Source organism: Haliaeetus leucocephalus, unplaced genomic scaffold (genome assembly GCF_000737465.1).
Source record: "Haliaeetus leucocephalus isolate CR32 unplaced genomic scaffold, Haliaeetus_leucocephalus-4.0 Scaffold177, whole genome shotgun sequence".
Taxonomy (NCBI): Eukaryota; Metazoa; Chordata; class Aves; order Accipitriformes; family Accipitridae; genus Haliaeetus; species Haliaeetus leucocephalus.
In genome coordinates this window covers 1,350,319-1,367,153 of record NW_010972613.1, presented here as the reverse complement: position 1 = coordinate 1,367,153, position 16,835 = coordinate 1,350,319, and the positions used below count along the sequence as shown (strand labels likewise).

At 40.3% G+C, this 16,835-nt stretch overlaps 1 protein-coding gene across 1 annotated transcript; it reads right to left on the bottom strand.

Annotated features, from left to right (window-relative positions):
- Positions 1 to 5,300: 5,300 nt before the first annotated feature.
- Positions 5,301 to 16,752, bottom strand: RAD51 (RAD51 recombinase). Its single transcript, XM_010564339.1, has 10 exons — positions 16,679 to 16,752; positions 15,727 to 15,839; positions 15,108 to 15,245; positions 13,827 to 13,944; positions 13,158 to 13,249; positions 12,173 to 12,267; positions 7,501 to 7,614; positions 6,552 to 6,681; positions 6,074 to 6,195; positions 5,301 to 5,768 (listed from the first exon to the last, which is right to left on the bottom strand). Exons 2-10 carry the CDS (start codon positions 15,811 to 15,813, stop codon positions 5,645 to 5,647), a joined length of 1,020 nt encoding a protein of 339 aa, XP_010562641.1. The 5' UTR covers positions 15,814 to 15,839; positions 16,679 to 16,752; the 3' UTR covers positions 5,301 to 5,644.
- Between the last annotated feature and the right edge of the window lie 83 nt (positions 16,753 to 16,835).

Sequence of the window (16,835 nt, the reverse complement as noted above, 5' to 3'; positions counted from 1 at the left end):
GGCTAGCACAAGGCAGGGCAGCGCAGGCTGCTTGGCCAGGGACCAGCTCCCCCCCGCCGCTGTCTCGCCCCTGGGAGGGAGAAGAGATTAATCCACCGTCGCCACAGATTAATGCTGACAGGAGGGCTGGCCCGCGACAAGATAGATGACAGGGTTACACGGCAATGCGTGAGAAGCCAGCCCCTGTCTATCCAGCGTGGTTTTCCTTGCGTGACTGCTTTCCTCCTCTCTTCCAGCCAGCTCCCACCTTGGGAAAGGCGCCTTTAACCCGTTCCTGCCCACCGGTGGATGGGGAGCACACACGAGGCCAGAGGAGACATGGGGCAGGAGGGGAAACCTGGGACCAGGGTCAGAAATAGAATAGAAATGCCCCAAACCCGCTTTGTTCTGGGGGCAGCTTCGTTTGCTCGTTAGCCCTGCCAGACCCACAGCCTCCCTGGACCTTGAGGGTCCTTCAACATCTACAGCATCCATAATCCGTTGCTCAGTCTCCAATAAATTCACACACGTGCATTTCTGGCAGCGGTTGAGCACTCAGGTTTTTATTGCAGCTGTAGATACAACTAGTAGCTTTACTCAGTGCACCCACTTGGAAGTCCCGGCACTCCCAGGCTTCACCCGGAATGTCTTCTGAACCCTGCCAGGTGCCACCCAGGTGCTGTGGTCGCTCTGCTTTTCCCTCTATTTCATACACTTAATCATCTAAAACTGTTACTTAAGCAAGTCATAGAGCAAAGCATACATAAAGTTGACTTTTATCGTGCTTTCTGTCCCAAGATTGGTTTAATCAAATATTAAGAATATTAATTTCACTTTCCTGTCCAAGGCGTAGTGCGGAAGACGACCCCACAGCTACAGGATGGATTTGATGGTCGTTAGCTACAGAAGTGCTGGAGCTCATTAACCCTGACCAGCCAGGCTCAAAGACTCACTTTCGTTTCCAAGTTTCTACTCCAGCAAAGCCTTTCCCTGGGGGGTGGTGGTGGTGGAGATTTGCACACAACTGAACTTTTCTCTTTTTCCAGCAGATTTAGATGTTTTTAAAATATGTGATGTGATCAAAGGATCATATTTTGTACAAAATATGGACAAAGAAACAAGTATGGTCAAGTTATCTTACAAACAAGCTCCAGCTAAAGAAAATTAAAAATCCTCAGGATAAATTTAAGAAGCAGTAGAATACAACTAGTTTAATAAAAATGAACAATTTTAAGTGAAATTTGAAGTCCTGCACTTTATTTTCTGAAAAGGTGTGAGGATACACCATCTCCGATTTCTTCCCTCCTCTCGCACCTCCCCAAAATCCATTCCACACTCAAACACCTTCCAGTGTACCAAAACAGCAACTTGCTGTCATTTGCTGCACAGGAAGAATAAAAACATTACCTTTGTTTTCAGGCTGGTGATGAAATCTTTGGCTTTGCTATTAGTTTCTGGTAAGATGTTATAAAGATTTTGGACGTAACCTTAAGGTGCAGTGTTCCCTCCATTTTATTTTTCTTCTTCATTCATTTGAAGCCTCAAGGTTACAGTTGTTAAAACCTCCTTTGTGTACTGCATTTAATAACTGGACAAACAAATATTGAGTGCTCCAAAGTGTGTTTAAAGCCCCAGATTGTAGCTGGGTTATACAGGTATTTTCTGCCTTTCCTGGAAAAAGGACACAGTCCACTTGAGTGAGACAGAGGAAAGAAAGTTTCTCTGTTCCATAGAGTTACAATTTATATTTTATTTTTATTTATATTTTATTTGAAAATAAAGGCTGAAACTACTCGACAGGGAAACAGTAGATCATGCATGGTTGTTGTAGTCCCAGCAGGAGTTGACAATTTGTCCTTTCAGTTCTTTTCACCGTCAACAGTGAGGTCTGTGCCAGGAAGGATGGAGGATTAAAGCTGCATTTCAATAGCATAAACACACATTGATCAATCTTACAAGAAAAACCACCACAGCCAAAACTAATACACACCATCAGCCAAGGTCAGCAGCATAACGATAAACTCAAGTACAAGTTTGTGTAGTTTAATTAACTCAAGTTATGCAGTGAAAATAACTAAGTGTGACCTTAGACTTTGGACACTTCTACCTTTGGTTATTTTTCTCCCTGGCTAGAGCAACATGGGTTGTACGAGGACACGCCTTAAGGCTGATGCTGCAACCTCAGGTCTTGGTGAGGAAACTGAGGCACCAGGAATACTGAACTGAGATAACATAAACCAGACACAGAGATCCGATTGTTTTGGGTCGGGGTTGGGACCTTTAACAAAGATTCCTCCCCACAATCAATAACACATCCCAGTGAAGCACTGCTGTCACACAGTGGGTTTGTGTATTTGCAAAGCTAATAAAAAGGGTGAACTGGAGCCACCAAACAGCACTTTACACTTGCACGACCACAGCTGCATCTGGAAAAATGTAGCATTTGCTTCTAAAGCTGGGTAGTTGGGAAAACTTCACTGACTGCACACCATGACATACAGCCAGGCAGCTATCTGTCTGCAAAGCAAGATGCATGGAGTTACGAGATGTAGCTGTTCTCTTCTAAAGAAAACAGGAATATTTCTCAACATGACTCTACGCTCGTGTCCTTCCAACTGCAAGCCTCACTTCGCTCCTTGTGGTCTCTGTGCTTTGCATTTGTATTACAAGGGGTTTTTAATTTGTGTACAAAATGCAAGTTGCGTGTGACTAATAGCATCGCCAACTCTTCTGGCAATTCAAACCAGATGCAGCCACGGATGGGCAGAGCCTGTGTGAGTGGTAACAAACCGGTGCTGAGGGAGCAGTGGCTGATCCCAGCAGCAAAGCAGACAGCTGTTCGGAGACTAACGCAACTCTCAAGGGAAACGTGGAAACAAAACACTGCAGACTATCTATGTCTGTTTAATTCATCAAACTGCTCTCCATCGTGCTCCAGTAAGGCACGAGCAGTTCAGAGTAATGCACGTACTTCTGTATGCATTTCAATTTGGTTGTAGCTTCCTTTTCACCTCTAGATATGGGTTCAAACATAGCAAAAGTTAGCTGGATGAACGTGAGCCAGACAATTGTGCAAACACACAAAAACACGCTTTAGAATTTAAAAGTGAATATGATTTCTCATTATATTCCACTGCCTTGAGAGGAACTTTTGGGGCAACACTGAGAGAACTATTTCAAGAAGACAGCAGGAAAAGTGTTTACTAAAGGAATATTAATTATGCCTCCTTGAGGTTGAAGCAACATTGACAATAAGCTTATTTAATTAGTGTTTCATAGCATTGTGATGTAAGCAACTTAAACCCTCTATGGAAATACTTGCCTGTGCAGCTGCTACAGGGATGTCATAAATGGCTTGAGAAAGATCTTTTCAAAAAGGTTCTTGTGTTTAAAAGAAACAAACCCAAACCCCCTCCAAGTTCAGTCTAAGCCATATAACAGCTTAGAAGAACAAATATTTCCTAGATTCTTCACCTTTGCTCTCCCAAAGCCACAAACCTTTCAGCTAGCAAAGAGAAGTACTGCAGGCTATTAGAAAAACAGGTTTCCACGCTGAGCATTACATGAAGAGAGAGGACTTCAGATATAATTTCAGTTGTTCAAAGACCTAAGCAGACTTTGAAAAGGAGAAAAAAAAAGGGTTCTATTAAATTGAATTACACAGCACTAACATACAAAGAGATGCAAACAGCAGAGGACTACGATATAGGTGTCGCAAAACTCCTTCTCCACAAAGGACACTGAAGAGAAGCAACAGCAGAAAAGAAACATGACTTTGACTTTTACTGTAGCCAAAAGCAATAAAACAAACCATTCCATCGTCCCATAACGTGTCATTTATACCTAAATGATACTACACAATACGTATATGTTTACAAAGTGGGGCTTAAAAACCAAAAACCACTTGGTTACCTGTAAGCAACTTTCTGCAGGGGCAGCATGAGACATTTCATTTCAGAGACAACCTTCTGCCAAACTTCAGGTCTGGACTCTCAAGACCAGAAAGGTTAGAACTTCTCAGACATCTGGACTTTTCTGGCAGGGCATAACATTGCCTTTTACTCTAGTCTCACTCCTGAATACAGCTGAAAGTCTTTGCCAGATTTCCCCACCCTCCCTCCCAGAAGCATCAGCCTATTACAGACCACAGCCACATCAGGTTTCAGCCAACATCATTAACATCTACAATACTTTAGGCAACAACAGGATCATGTCAGACAACAGCAATCATAGACAGTATGTTGTACCATCTTCACCTACACGTAGGGCAAGTCTGAGTAACAAGTAAGTGCTGAACCTGTGCCACTACAAAGACTGAACATCTCAGTTCCTTACCAACGAGTTCAACCCCAATTTAATCCCCCAGTTAACATTTTTATGAGTTTTGATTCTTGAAACTCAGCTGCAGACAATGGTGACAGCAATGGCCTTTTGTGCACATTTTCCGAATAGAAACAGCAGATACTCCGTGGCTATGCAGAATTTAAGAACAAAGGCATTCAGCTATGAGACAGCAGACAACTTTCCATCTCATGAGATTTAGTAGTCAATATAGCACAAGTATTTATGTACCTGAATAAATGTAGCCTATCCCTGCTAGCCTGTAAGAGACAGTTGGATCCCACTGTATGTATTCTTCATTATTTGTCCCAGAAAAATTGTGCCAGAGAAAAAGAACAAGGAAAATACTTTTTGCTGCCAACCACCATATGATATTATTCTCTTTAATCAAGTTTAGAGTAGTTCACAATAGCATAGCTTATATAAAAATATTGCATAATATAAAAGAACCTTTTTAACTCAAAAATTCTTAAAAGACATCTACAGGGCACTTAGAGCACAGTTGCACTGCACATCTCAAATCAAGGAGTTGATGCATTTTGTTACCACTAGGAGGAAAAAAAACCCCAAAACATCCAGACTGAGATTCATTGAAGATTTATGCATCTTCTTACTACCTGCAGATAAAAAAATGCCTCAGTCTGAATTAACACCTGGCTGAAGCCCAGAAACCTGTAACATCATCAATATTTTCATGGTCCTTTTTATTAAAAGCAGATTTCCACAGAGAATTAATGAAATACAAAAAATGTAATTGAAATGTAAATTAACAGTTCCCAAAACCTAGCATGTTGCACCATCCAAAACAAAGTTAACATAAAGAATATGAATGGTGATCATCAATCCTAGCAATATCCTCAAATTCTTGTTGTGGAATACCATTCTGCTTTATTTTATAATTAAAGCAATCCATTAAGTATTTAAGTCACCACTGTTCTTATTTGACAAACCCACCAGTGAACCCAAGTTATGAACTACGGCCACATATTCTTAGATTTTACTGTGCTATGTCCACTGGTAGAATCCAGCTGGAGCAACAGACGTGAGGAAAATACAAAGGCTATGGTCCTCTGAAAATGTTCTCAAGAAACCACGTTAATCTAACATGTGACTAAAGCCCAGAATGGGAGATCTCTTCCAAGCAACACCTCCAGATGTGTCTCAAAGTGTATTCACCTGATGGACTTCTATGCTGAAATACAACAGATTGCTCTGCCAGCATTTGAACAGCAGCTGTGTTGGGAAAGCATCTGTAAGGTGCCACAAAGAAAGGAGCGTTTTATGGACACCTGTCTTGGATTACATGGGAAATGAAATGGAGCCTTCAGTCTTTAGCATCTCCCACTCCATCAGCATTAATAGCAAACATTGCTTCAGCCTCAGGAAGGCAAGGAGAGTCATAAATTTTACATATTCTGGTTTCACCTCGGCCTTTTCGCAGATACAGTCTAATAGGGAGAAGGAAAAAACACAGGTAAGGACATGTAGCCTACTTTTAGTAAATCATTATCATAATCACTAAAACATTATGTTAGTACATGAGTACAGAACACTGTAGAGCTATAAGAACTTCTGAAAATGTTGTGTTGATTTTACTGCAGATTAATGAGTGCTCAGAATGGCACTCATTTGTGAGAAACAGGCTGGACTTGCCATTGACAGACTATGTAGAAACCCAAAATTTAAAGGTACTTAGCTAGTTTCACAAAATCTTCCAAAACAAATCTAATGGCACGATAATCTATTCTCTCACCTTGTGGTGGAAGCATGTGCTATGATATTTCCTCCTATAGGTTTTTTGGGATCTGCAGCAAACATGGCTGCTCCATCTACTTGTGCTACCACTTGGTTAGTGATCACAACTGCCACACCAAACTGTAAGGAGAAAAGCAATAAATCAAAATCATTTATTTTCCACAATGTGAGCAGAAAAAAAAAAAGAGAGCAGAGAAAAGCAAGAAAAAAAAAAGAGAGCAGAGAAAAGCAGGGAAAAAAAAGAGAGCAGAGAAAAGCAGGGAAAAAAAAGAGAGCAGAGAAATAAAGAAGAGAGACATGCATGCACTTCTGCTGCCCTCTCTGCTGTCCATAGCCACTTTATCATGCATCTCAAAACAAAATGGAAGCAGACACTGAGCAGGCAGAAAGCCATTTGTACAACACGGCTAAGCTTTACAAGAGAAAGAAAACTGATCACCAGTCCTTTAGAGACTAAAGCAAAGTTCATAGTTTACCTCATCTGCAAGTCGAAGAAGCATACGCAGAAATCTGGCCAGATGCATCTGTCTAGCTGACAGCTCACCTCTTCCTGAGTAATCTGTCCGATAAAGGGCTGTGGCACTGTCCACTATCAGCAGCGCGTATCTGGAGAATTACAAGGTTCTCATCAACATTTCCAGGCATGAATAATGCCTCCATGGGTGCTTGACAGCACCCAGCAAATTCTAAGGCTGCATACAGATGTGGATGTAAGCTCCTCTCAACCTGTCAGTTAGCAGAATTGTTAACAACACTGACTTGATCTGTAATGTTCAGATTACTAAATATATGATAAAACCCAGTAAACCCAAAGAAAGTGGCTGCATGATTAAAAACTTAGACTTACTGTACTCTTACAAACTAGCCCAGAATTTAACCTTTCGACACCACAAATATTCTGTGGACAGGTTCCTATACACATCATACCACCACCTCCTTCCCTCTAAAGGGGCCCATAAATCTTAAGTTTCAAGCTAAAGCTGTCTACACAGGTTCAGTGCTTGGCACACTCTACATCAACACTCTGTTTCTGAAAACAATTATAAACTGATCTTTAAAATTGTTCCTCAGGCTGGCACTTGTTCTTTGTAAAGTAACATCAGTTGTCACAGTTCAAGTCAGTCACTGTCACCCAACATTTCAACAGCAAGAGGTATTAACTGATTGCTGATACATCAAACTTATTATCTGGATATGCCAAAGCATAATCCAATGTGAGAGTAACAAAACCTGATCTAATGGAGCTAAGCACTGAAGAAAGCAAGTATACTGCAAAAAAGTTAACTTTTGAAGTAAACAATTACTTTGACGTTTCACAATTATGTAATCTATACTTCTTTTGCAGTTGTTCATCATCTACAGGTAGCTTTATAACATGATTACGTGTCAGCACAAAAATCATTCCATCTAAATCAGTCTTATTACCGTGATTCAGCCATCATAGCAGATGCCTGATACAGGAGCTGGGTCTGATGATCTGTGTTAAAACCTCGAGCGTATGCCACATTATCTAGGACATCACTGCCAGACAAGCCATATCTGGAGAAATCCGTTAAAAAGAAAAATAAAAACCTTTAAGTGACAACTTCATCAATAGGAGTTATCTAGCAGGTTTACCTAAAGACGAGAATAAAAATTCACATTCCTGGGAGAGTCTTAGAGATAAAAACAGACAGAAAAAAAATGCAACACAACTTGGGGATGAAAAGAGAATAGAATGATTAGAAACCATTTTTAAAACCTATTTTCCTGTTTAGGAACAATAGTAAAGTAGAACACCAGACATTTTCCTCAAAATAAAACGACAGGCAAGCAGAACTACCATTCTGGAACAGAATATTCTGAAAGCAGTATATTGGTAATAAAAAGCAGTGATAAACAGCCTCCCACCTGCAATATCTCTGTCAGTGGTTTACTACAATAATAATAATAATAGTTAAAATCAATATCTTGCATTTAAATTATTTTTATGGCACTTTGAGAAATCCCTTAGAATTTGGCAAACCAGTTGGTTATCCTCCTTGGATCTGAAATGTAGTAATATTTTTTCCAATGAGAGAACACATACATAATTTGTTCTCATTTTTCATTTCACACTACAGCATACTTCACAGAATTACAGACTCTTTCAAGTTGAAAGGGATCTCTGTGGATCATTCCCCTCCCTGCTCAAAGCAGGATCAGCTGCAGCAGGTTGCTCAGGACCGCGTCCAGTCAGGTTTTGAACATCTTCAAGGATGGAGTCTCCACCACCTCTCTGGCCAACCTGTTCTAATATTTGGCCACACTGAACACTAGAACCCTTACTTGCTACATTTTGCATACCTCACCACATTCAACTCCAGTCAGACTTGGCCTTCCCAACCCAATTTCTGCATGCTTGGACAGTGCCTCTATATTCCTCCCAGGTCCCCTGTCCCTGCTTCCACCTCTTGTATGCCTCCTTTTTACATTTAACAGGAGCTCCTTGTTCATCAATAGTGGCCCCTGACTGCCTTTGCTTGATTGCCTGTTCAACAGGATGGACTGTTCTTGAACTTGGAGGAGTTGATCCTTGACGATCAGCCAGCCCTCCTACATCCCTCTTCATTCAAAGAGCGTGTCCCATGGGATTCTTCCAAGCAGATCCCTGAAGAGGTAAAAGTCCACTCTCCTGAGTCTACTATTGCGATCCCACTTAATGCCTTGCACCTGTCTCAGGATCCTGAGCTCCACCACCTCATGGTCACCGCTTCTCTGCCATCATAACGAGTTTTTAGGCCTGAAACTGCACACAGATGTTTAACTCCTCCCATTTGTTCCCCATTCTGCATGCATGAGTGTACAGGCACTTTGGAGAGGCATACTTAAAACGTCTACGTAAAGCAAATTAAATGGAGTGCGTACATCAGTGGTACACTGAATGCAGAAGCATGCATCAATGGACATAAGTGCACGTTCAGCTGGTAAGATGTCCTGAGAGAAGAGTGCAAAACTTTTCTGTTGTCACAGAACTATTTTTCAGATTGTGCCTGAAGAGCCAGGTCAAAGAGGGCTCTCTGGCAAAGGACCACAACTTCTAACAATACAGTTTTACACTCTAATGACACTAGTATGGCTGAATTTGACTTTCATCAGCGAACAGTATGAAAGATCCAAGTCACACTAAAATACATCAAATTAAGAATGTGAATTAAGGTAAGTATCTTTATGACTTCAGTATTCTGCTTTTCCCAGCTGGACACCTAACATCTCCCTCCCTAATTCAACTTCTAGGCTAAGCATAGCTTTGAACAGTATACTTTTAGAATCACAGTTACCAATTAAATTTGTTACCTGCATGATAGCTATTAACAAATCCAATAATCCAACCTTACTAGGCAACTGGCACCTTATGTTTGAAAGTGAATAAGAGCCAATCCTGACTAGCATTTTGAAGCAAGACCACACTGAAATATTATATATTCAAGATTAAAGTCAAGGGTGCTAGTCAAATATTTTGCAAATCAGTAGCCTACAGAAAGAAATTAGTTGAAAGATGGTTAGCCTCCATCTTAGCTGAGCTGAAGAAAAAGACTGAGCGCTGATGGGATGGAACTGACTGGAAGAAGTACTCTGTGTATACAGCCACGAACAGATACCCTCTTATGGACGTACTTATGACTGCTGTAAACATCATTTCACTTTCTCATCAGTGCCCAAAATGGCAATGTTGCCAAATACCCACTGGTGACAGGGAATATAGGAGTCATCCTCTACTCGCTGCAGGAAAAGCCAGCAGTGTCAATTGTCTTCAATGAGAGTTAACAGGATTTAGTTGGTACTGTCCCCAGATGATTAGGATTCCCTTCCAGTAGCAAAAAAGTGAGGGAAACTACTTCCTGCAGAGGAACAATTACACAATAGCTGTGGGGAGAGAGTAGCAGCAGAAAGAGGGGAGAGGAATACTAATACCAGATGTTTCCAAAGTGAACATCTGTCAAATTAACCTCCAAGACCTGTGCAAAATGTCTTCCAAAGATTTTTCTTTTGGCTTTCAGTAACAAACCATCCAAATCCAGTATTGATCCAAACCTTCAGCTTACTATTTTTTAATAACTTGACCTTACTTCATTCATTTAGGATGGTATGACAATTAGATCATCTCCCTCTATAAAGAAAATGAAGCATCTCTTGTGGGCTAGCATGTCATATTGGTTTGGTATTAAATCTTACTTGATTTTTCTACCTACTGTCATGGAAAGGCCCATAAATACTGGCCTTACCTCATAAATCTGTGGTGCTACTAAGAAGCAGCAGTCCTACCATTTCATTCTCTCTGCTTCCAGCTGCTCATTCTTGCCCCCTCCTTTGCTCCAGCACCAGCAATTTATGCTGCCCTGCTTTGAACCACATTAGCAACTGCTCTGCTTCAGCCTACAGCCTAACAGCCACTCATGCCAACACTGTGGGGCAAAAGGAATGGGAGGACCGCCTGCAGTGGCACAGAATCAAGCCTCATTAAACCAAATTAAAAATTAAGTTTCTGCCCCATAGAGACTGTTAGCTATGCAGCATGATACTACAAAGCAGGCATACTGTGAAATCAGCCTATGGCATAAGGAAGGCAGCTTTGCCTAAGAGGTCACATGGAGTCTTGGCAAAAAAAAAATCATTTTGTGAAAAAAAAAAAATACACTGAGGAATGATGAAGGGTAAAAACAAAGAAACTTTAGAGAAAACATCTATAATGATAGGCCAGGCCTTGAAGTATACTCAAAGGCTGCTTGAAGGAAACACAGTCACTTGGCAATTAAGTCTTGCTTCTCTAAATGCACGGTAAAAAAAAAAAGGAAGACAGTTGCTTTTTAAGCTAGGATATTTGTACAAAAGTTTTTAAAATACTATTAAAAAACCCCCACATACACAGCCTGAAAAACTATGAACCTAAATCAGACTAGCAAAAGTGTAGTAGAAAACTGGCCAATTGATTTTACCTTTGCAGAACATCTGAGCCTCTGTATTCAAATCAGCCCAGCCTTGCTGCATGATTTTGGCTTGCAGCTTAGAAACACCTTATTACTTCCCAAAGAAAGTGCACAGCTTACTGACATGAACATTCTAATCAGTATCTAGGTGGAAATATTTTTTAAATCTACCATCTAACTGAAATTGTTAATCTGAAGCTTAGGCCCAAATTCCAATCTGAATTATTGCATTCTGCATCCTTAAAATTCCTCTCCTACTTCAGTCAGTTATGACATGCTTCACAGCCCTTCCCAAAGCATTGGGCTACTTTTCTGTTCAAGCTGACGCAATTTCAGCAATTGATAAGCACTGCAAGATAAATAAATACTTCAACCCAAGTTCACTGAAACTGCATAAAATATCTTAATATTTAATTGAAACAACAATCACAGAGAATTAAACCCCATAGAAGCAGTTTTAATTTTGAGAAAGTCTAAAGAAATCACAAGACCAGAAGTAGCTCCTTTTTCTAATGTACAAAACCAGTACTTCAGGCTTTTAAGTCTAACCAGAATCTCTGTGTAGACAGCAGTATTTTTATTTGGGTAATTAACTTTTACTTTCCAGTTAGTATAAAAGACACATCAGAACATTCTGAGATAGAGGCAGGAGATGAGAAAACAGCTTTTCAACCGGACAGTGGGTTGCTCTCATATTTCCTAACAAAAATTAGCCAGCTGGTGTTCCAATAACCTTTTTGCAAAAGAATCTTTGTTTCAAGGTAATGCTATTGGCAGAATTTAAGAAAAATCTTTGAATGTATTTCACTAACAGTAAAACTGAATTTGAAAGAGACACTAGTAGGAAGTGAAGACACATTCCAGGGGACAACGATGTTAGCTGCTGTCATATCTAAGTAAAACTAGAAACTTTGTTTATAAAATACAGCTAATGAAGTGGTCTGACATGCATGTAGGTAGGCAGACAACTAGAAAACAGAAAGGTTTTCATTTGGTTGGTTTTTTTAGGGACAGGTCTTACTGCAACAGCCCCGTGAATTTAAGGAGACAGGCTGATTTACACAGTGAACCTTATTAACTAAGTTGTCCCATGAGTAAACGTATTCCTTTCTTCAACTAATGCTAGTTTACTTCTAGCCCTAAGTACAGACCTTTCAGCCACAGCAAGAAGACGTTCTGGACGGAAGGTCCCTTCTGTATCAATATACATAGCTTTTCCTTCACCACCACCTCGGTCAATGGGAAGCTAAAGGAAAAGCAAATGAACGAACATGAAATAAAGTATCAACAAATAATCCAGTTACTGCCTTACACCCTCAACTGATATCATACAATAAATAACATACCAAGCTATTATGATTAAAGGCACATTTGTCTGGGAGAAGTGAGAAGAAAGATTCGTGGTTCCCATCTCTGATATCTACATAAAAGGACAGGTGCTATGCTTTGAGCTGGTAACTTTAGGTGCATAATGGTGTTAACTAAGTGATCAAATTAAGCCCAAAGCCTCTAATATTTTATGAAATAGCAACCTCTATAAAGTAATAAACACTATTATTTGTTTAAACTAAGATTAGAAAAAAGGTTATTCCAAACTGATCCACTGCTGGATCACAAGAGCCAGCTGAAGGCTTTTACAAAAGTAAAGTGAAGAAAGCTTAGGATTCGTTAGCAAATAAAAAAAAAAGGCAGCTAGTCAAAGAAACTCATTGAACCCAGCGCAGTTTCTTCTTTTTCAACACTCTCGGTGATAAGAAAGGTTCTCTGCAGTCTAGAGCACCTGAAGAGAGATCAAATGCTTCTCTGCATTTAAGACCTAAAATTACACAAGGCTAATGTGTTAAATTTTGTTGTCAGAATACTGAGGAGAAAAAACAAAGCTACAGAACATGTTAAACACAGGCAAAAAACATCACAAATTTAATTGCTGCTAAAGTAACCCTAGCAGGCAGATTAAGAATGATACAAAAGATCCTAGAAAGCTGCAAGTACAACCAAGGGTGCTGCAAATACTCACGTTCTTTGCAGCTGTTTACATGTATCACATTTGTATTGGTTGAGAAAAGTGCACAAATTAGCAAATATCCAAAGGCTGTGTTGTCCGAATACTTGATTTTAATAAAGTGGACTACTCACTTGACAGGTTACTGCCAGGGTATGACACAATTGTGTTTTTCCAGTACGAAATTCCCCAAATAACTCTGTTATGGACCCTGTTTCTATTCCTCCTGAAGGGAAAATAATAATAATGATGATGATGATAACAATAACAATAAGAACAACAACAACAATAATAATAATAATTTAAAAAAGGTCACATACTTCAATCAAAGACCACATATGAAGTATTACATTTACAGAGACGCAGTTAAACACTTACTTTGGTTAAAAGTTTCAAAACCCTAATTGGAAAAACTGGTTTTCAAGCTGAAGTTTGTTCATGTTGCAGATAAGAAGTTTAAGTATTTCTAAAGATGCTGAAAAGCTGAAAGGACTTGTTTTGATTACAAGTAGGAATGGAGAGAAGATATACCTGATTTTGTTTTCTTGAAATAGATCATAGACTAGAATAAACTAGAAACATCCAAAATGAACAGCTTTGGGTATTGCATCATGACTAAAAGGTTTTAAACCTATTTCTGCAGCTTTTAAAAGAAAATCAATTGTGATAAGAGAGCAGTACCTGAGGAGATTTTTCCTTCAACCAGAACTTGTGTGTCTTATGTGGTTTTATACAAAGATCATGATGGGGGGGGGGGAAGCAGGTAACTAAGGCTAACCAATAAAGGGAAATAAAATTATTACCTTGAAGAAGTTTGTCAAGTTCTTTGGACCCAGTGGTGATCTGGATGATCTCTGACCTTCGCTGGTGGAATTCTGTTGCTGTGGTGAAACCCATCGGAACCAGTTTAGCTGCTTCAGCCTAAAAAAAACCAAACTAAGCAGTGCAAGGAGAGTTCATCCCATTCATTTACACCCTCTAGTAATTAATACTGTAATTTTCTATTTTGTGAAATGGAGAAGCACCTATGTAATTTGATGCTTACATTCTATTTTATGGACCATATATTAGTTGGTACCTCTGAAAGAGAGCTGAACTTCTGCTCAAAGAAAAAGCTTCAACACCTATTTTGTGTATTTTATGGAAATCTTCCCCTCCCCCCCATCCCCCACCCTTTTAGTTCAGTTTTTGTCCCTGTGAAACTTGAAATACTTAGGATAGACATACACCCTATTAGGAATGCTGTCTTGCTAATAGTGGATAAATATGCAAAGTAAGAAAAGTATTGGAGTTAAACATTGTGCTAGGTCAGATTTCGATAAATGAGAACTAGTTTGGCAGAAACTCCACATTCTGAACTAGAAGATGCTGTGAGATTACAACTCAGGCTTCACTCTCAGTGCCCAGAAGTAAACCCCAGGTCTCATGGTGAATATCTACCCAAGGTAGAAAATTAGCATGCTTAAGAACAACATAACAGAAGAACCACTGTACTGGGTCAGTCCAGTCGTTATAATGCAGTATCCTCTGCCTTGACAACTGCCAACAGTGGATGCTTAGGGGAAGAGTTTAACAAAGAAGAGAACAAGGGACTGACCTTCTATCTAATATTTCCTCTGGGTTCAGTTAGCGAGCTTCTTGATCTGAAGATTACCCCACAAACATTCCACTTAGCCCCTTTTTAAACCAATTTATGCTACAGATGTCCACCGTGTCTTGGGACAAGGACTTCCATAACTTAATTACAACCTGTATGAAAAACTACTTTCTTTGCTTTAGGCTTATCATAAGCCTTCTTATCATGAGAAATATGGAGCTAGAAATAATAGTCACTCAGGCATATTCTCCATACTTTACACAATTTTTATAGACCTTTCTAATAGTCCCTCCCTCTTCATTTCTTGAAGCTGATCCTAGTGGTTTTTGTCTCTTCTCATCAAAAGTTACCTCATACCTCTAATCATCTTTACTGCCCTTCTTGGCATATCATTAATGGAGACCTTCCAAAATCACCAGAACACTAAGCCAGTAGAAATAAAACTTCTTGAATATCTTGGGTTAAAGCTTTTCCGTAACATCCTTACCAAGATTTTGTCAGCTTTGGCTTCACTGATGCCTTTAATATTTAGTAGCTCCTTCTTTGGTGCATAAGCAACTGCCTCAACTGTGTGAAATCCAGCTTCTTCTAATTTCTTCACATCATTTGCATTTATACCACATTGCTGAAAGGGAGGGGAGGAAAAAGGACACACTAAGACACAAATACCTTAATCTAATTTCCACTGAATACCTTCAACTGTCTTCAGCAGATTTAGATCAAACTCTGTTATTACAAGTCAGCATACTGAATGTTACCTCCCTATTCACTTACACACAAAGAACCACAAAAAATAAAATCCTTTTACCAGTGTAATGTTTGCATAAGCTATTAACTATATAGATGGCATACAACAGGCAGAAGATATCATTCTCCGTTTGGTTTAATAGATGCTGGAGGTAACTAATGCATGTTAGGAAAGGGTACGCAGCAAGGCAACATAACATAAAACGTGATTTAACATGTTGGGTTTTTTGTTTTGTTTTTGTTTTTTGACAAAATGCAAGTAAGAATTCAGCAACGCAATTTTCAGATATAAGTTGTGTTTAAGGAAAAAGACTAACAGATTTCTTGAAAAGTTACCTTAGACCTAACTCCTTACCTACCTCTAACCTAGATATGAGCTGCGGTCCAAAGCTCTCTTCCTCTGCTGATGTATCTGCATTTGCTTCGAACTGCACCTGCATAGCCATTGCACCAAGTATTCAGGACAGCCCCACTAGAAGAAAACCAAATACTGTGATGCAACATACACCATTCAAACAAGATACATGTGCAAAATGTTTCAAAATATATTAACAGATCATCCAAAGTAGTATGTGATGGTTTTCTCCCCTCCCACTTGTCTTAGCTTGTGGTAAGCAAGTGCTGTAAGAAATACCTTTTGTGTGCTTTCTTACATAGTATTAAACAAAAAAACCCCAAACAACTCTTGTGTTACCTGGTAGGGAATAATAAGCTTAATAGAGAGCTTCACAATATTTAGGAATATAATACAACAAAACTAGTTTGCTACTAGCAGTATCTCATCACTACTGTTAGCAGTATCTTGGTCACGTTGGGAGATGTATTACATGAAGCTGGCACTTGACATTCTAGCTTGGCTGTGCCTAAGAGACGGCCCTCGTGACACCCAAAAACGCTGCTCGTACCTTGCAGAAGTCTCAAGGGGTCTTTAGATTCCCCCACCGCTAGCACTGCAATGCATCTGCACCACCTTCCTGAGTGCTAAGCAGAGGAGCACGACGGGAGACACGAAGAGTCAAGGGGAACTGAAGGAAATAAGGAACTTTACCCACTCTTTGGAAGTAACCCTCCCCAGGTGACTTCGGCTCGGGGCTTGGCGGGAGCCAGATACCGAAGTCACTAGCAGCACCTCCCGGAGACCAACCGCCCATGTGGAGCCAAGGAGAGCCCCAAGCAGGCACGCTAGCGGCAATGACGCTATCGCAGCAAGCCTGCTCAGCCCAGTCTCCCCCGCCGGAGCCAAATACCCCCGGGCAGGCAGCAGAAACCCGCAGCAAGCAGGCAGGCTCCAAGCCGTCCCCCACCGCTCACCCCAGCCTTTACCGACTTCTCCATGCACCACGCTTTAGAATTCCCTTGGTTTTCCTCCACCGGCTACTCCCACCTTGCCTAATTTTATCATTTCTTCTAATTTTCCCTCACAAGTCTGCCCCAGGTGACGCCCCTCCCCGTCCCTCAGGCCGCCCGA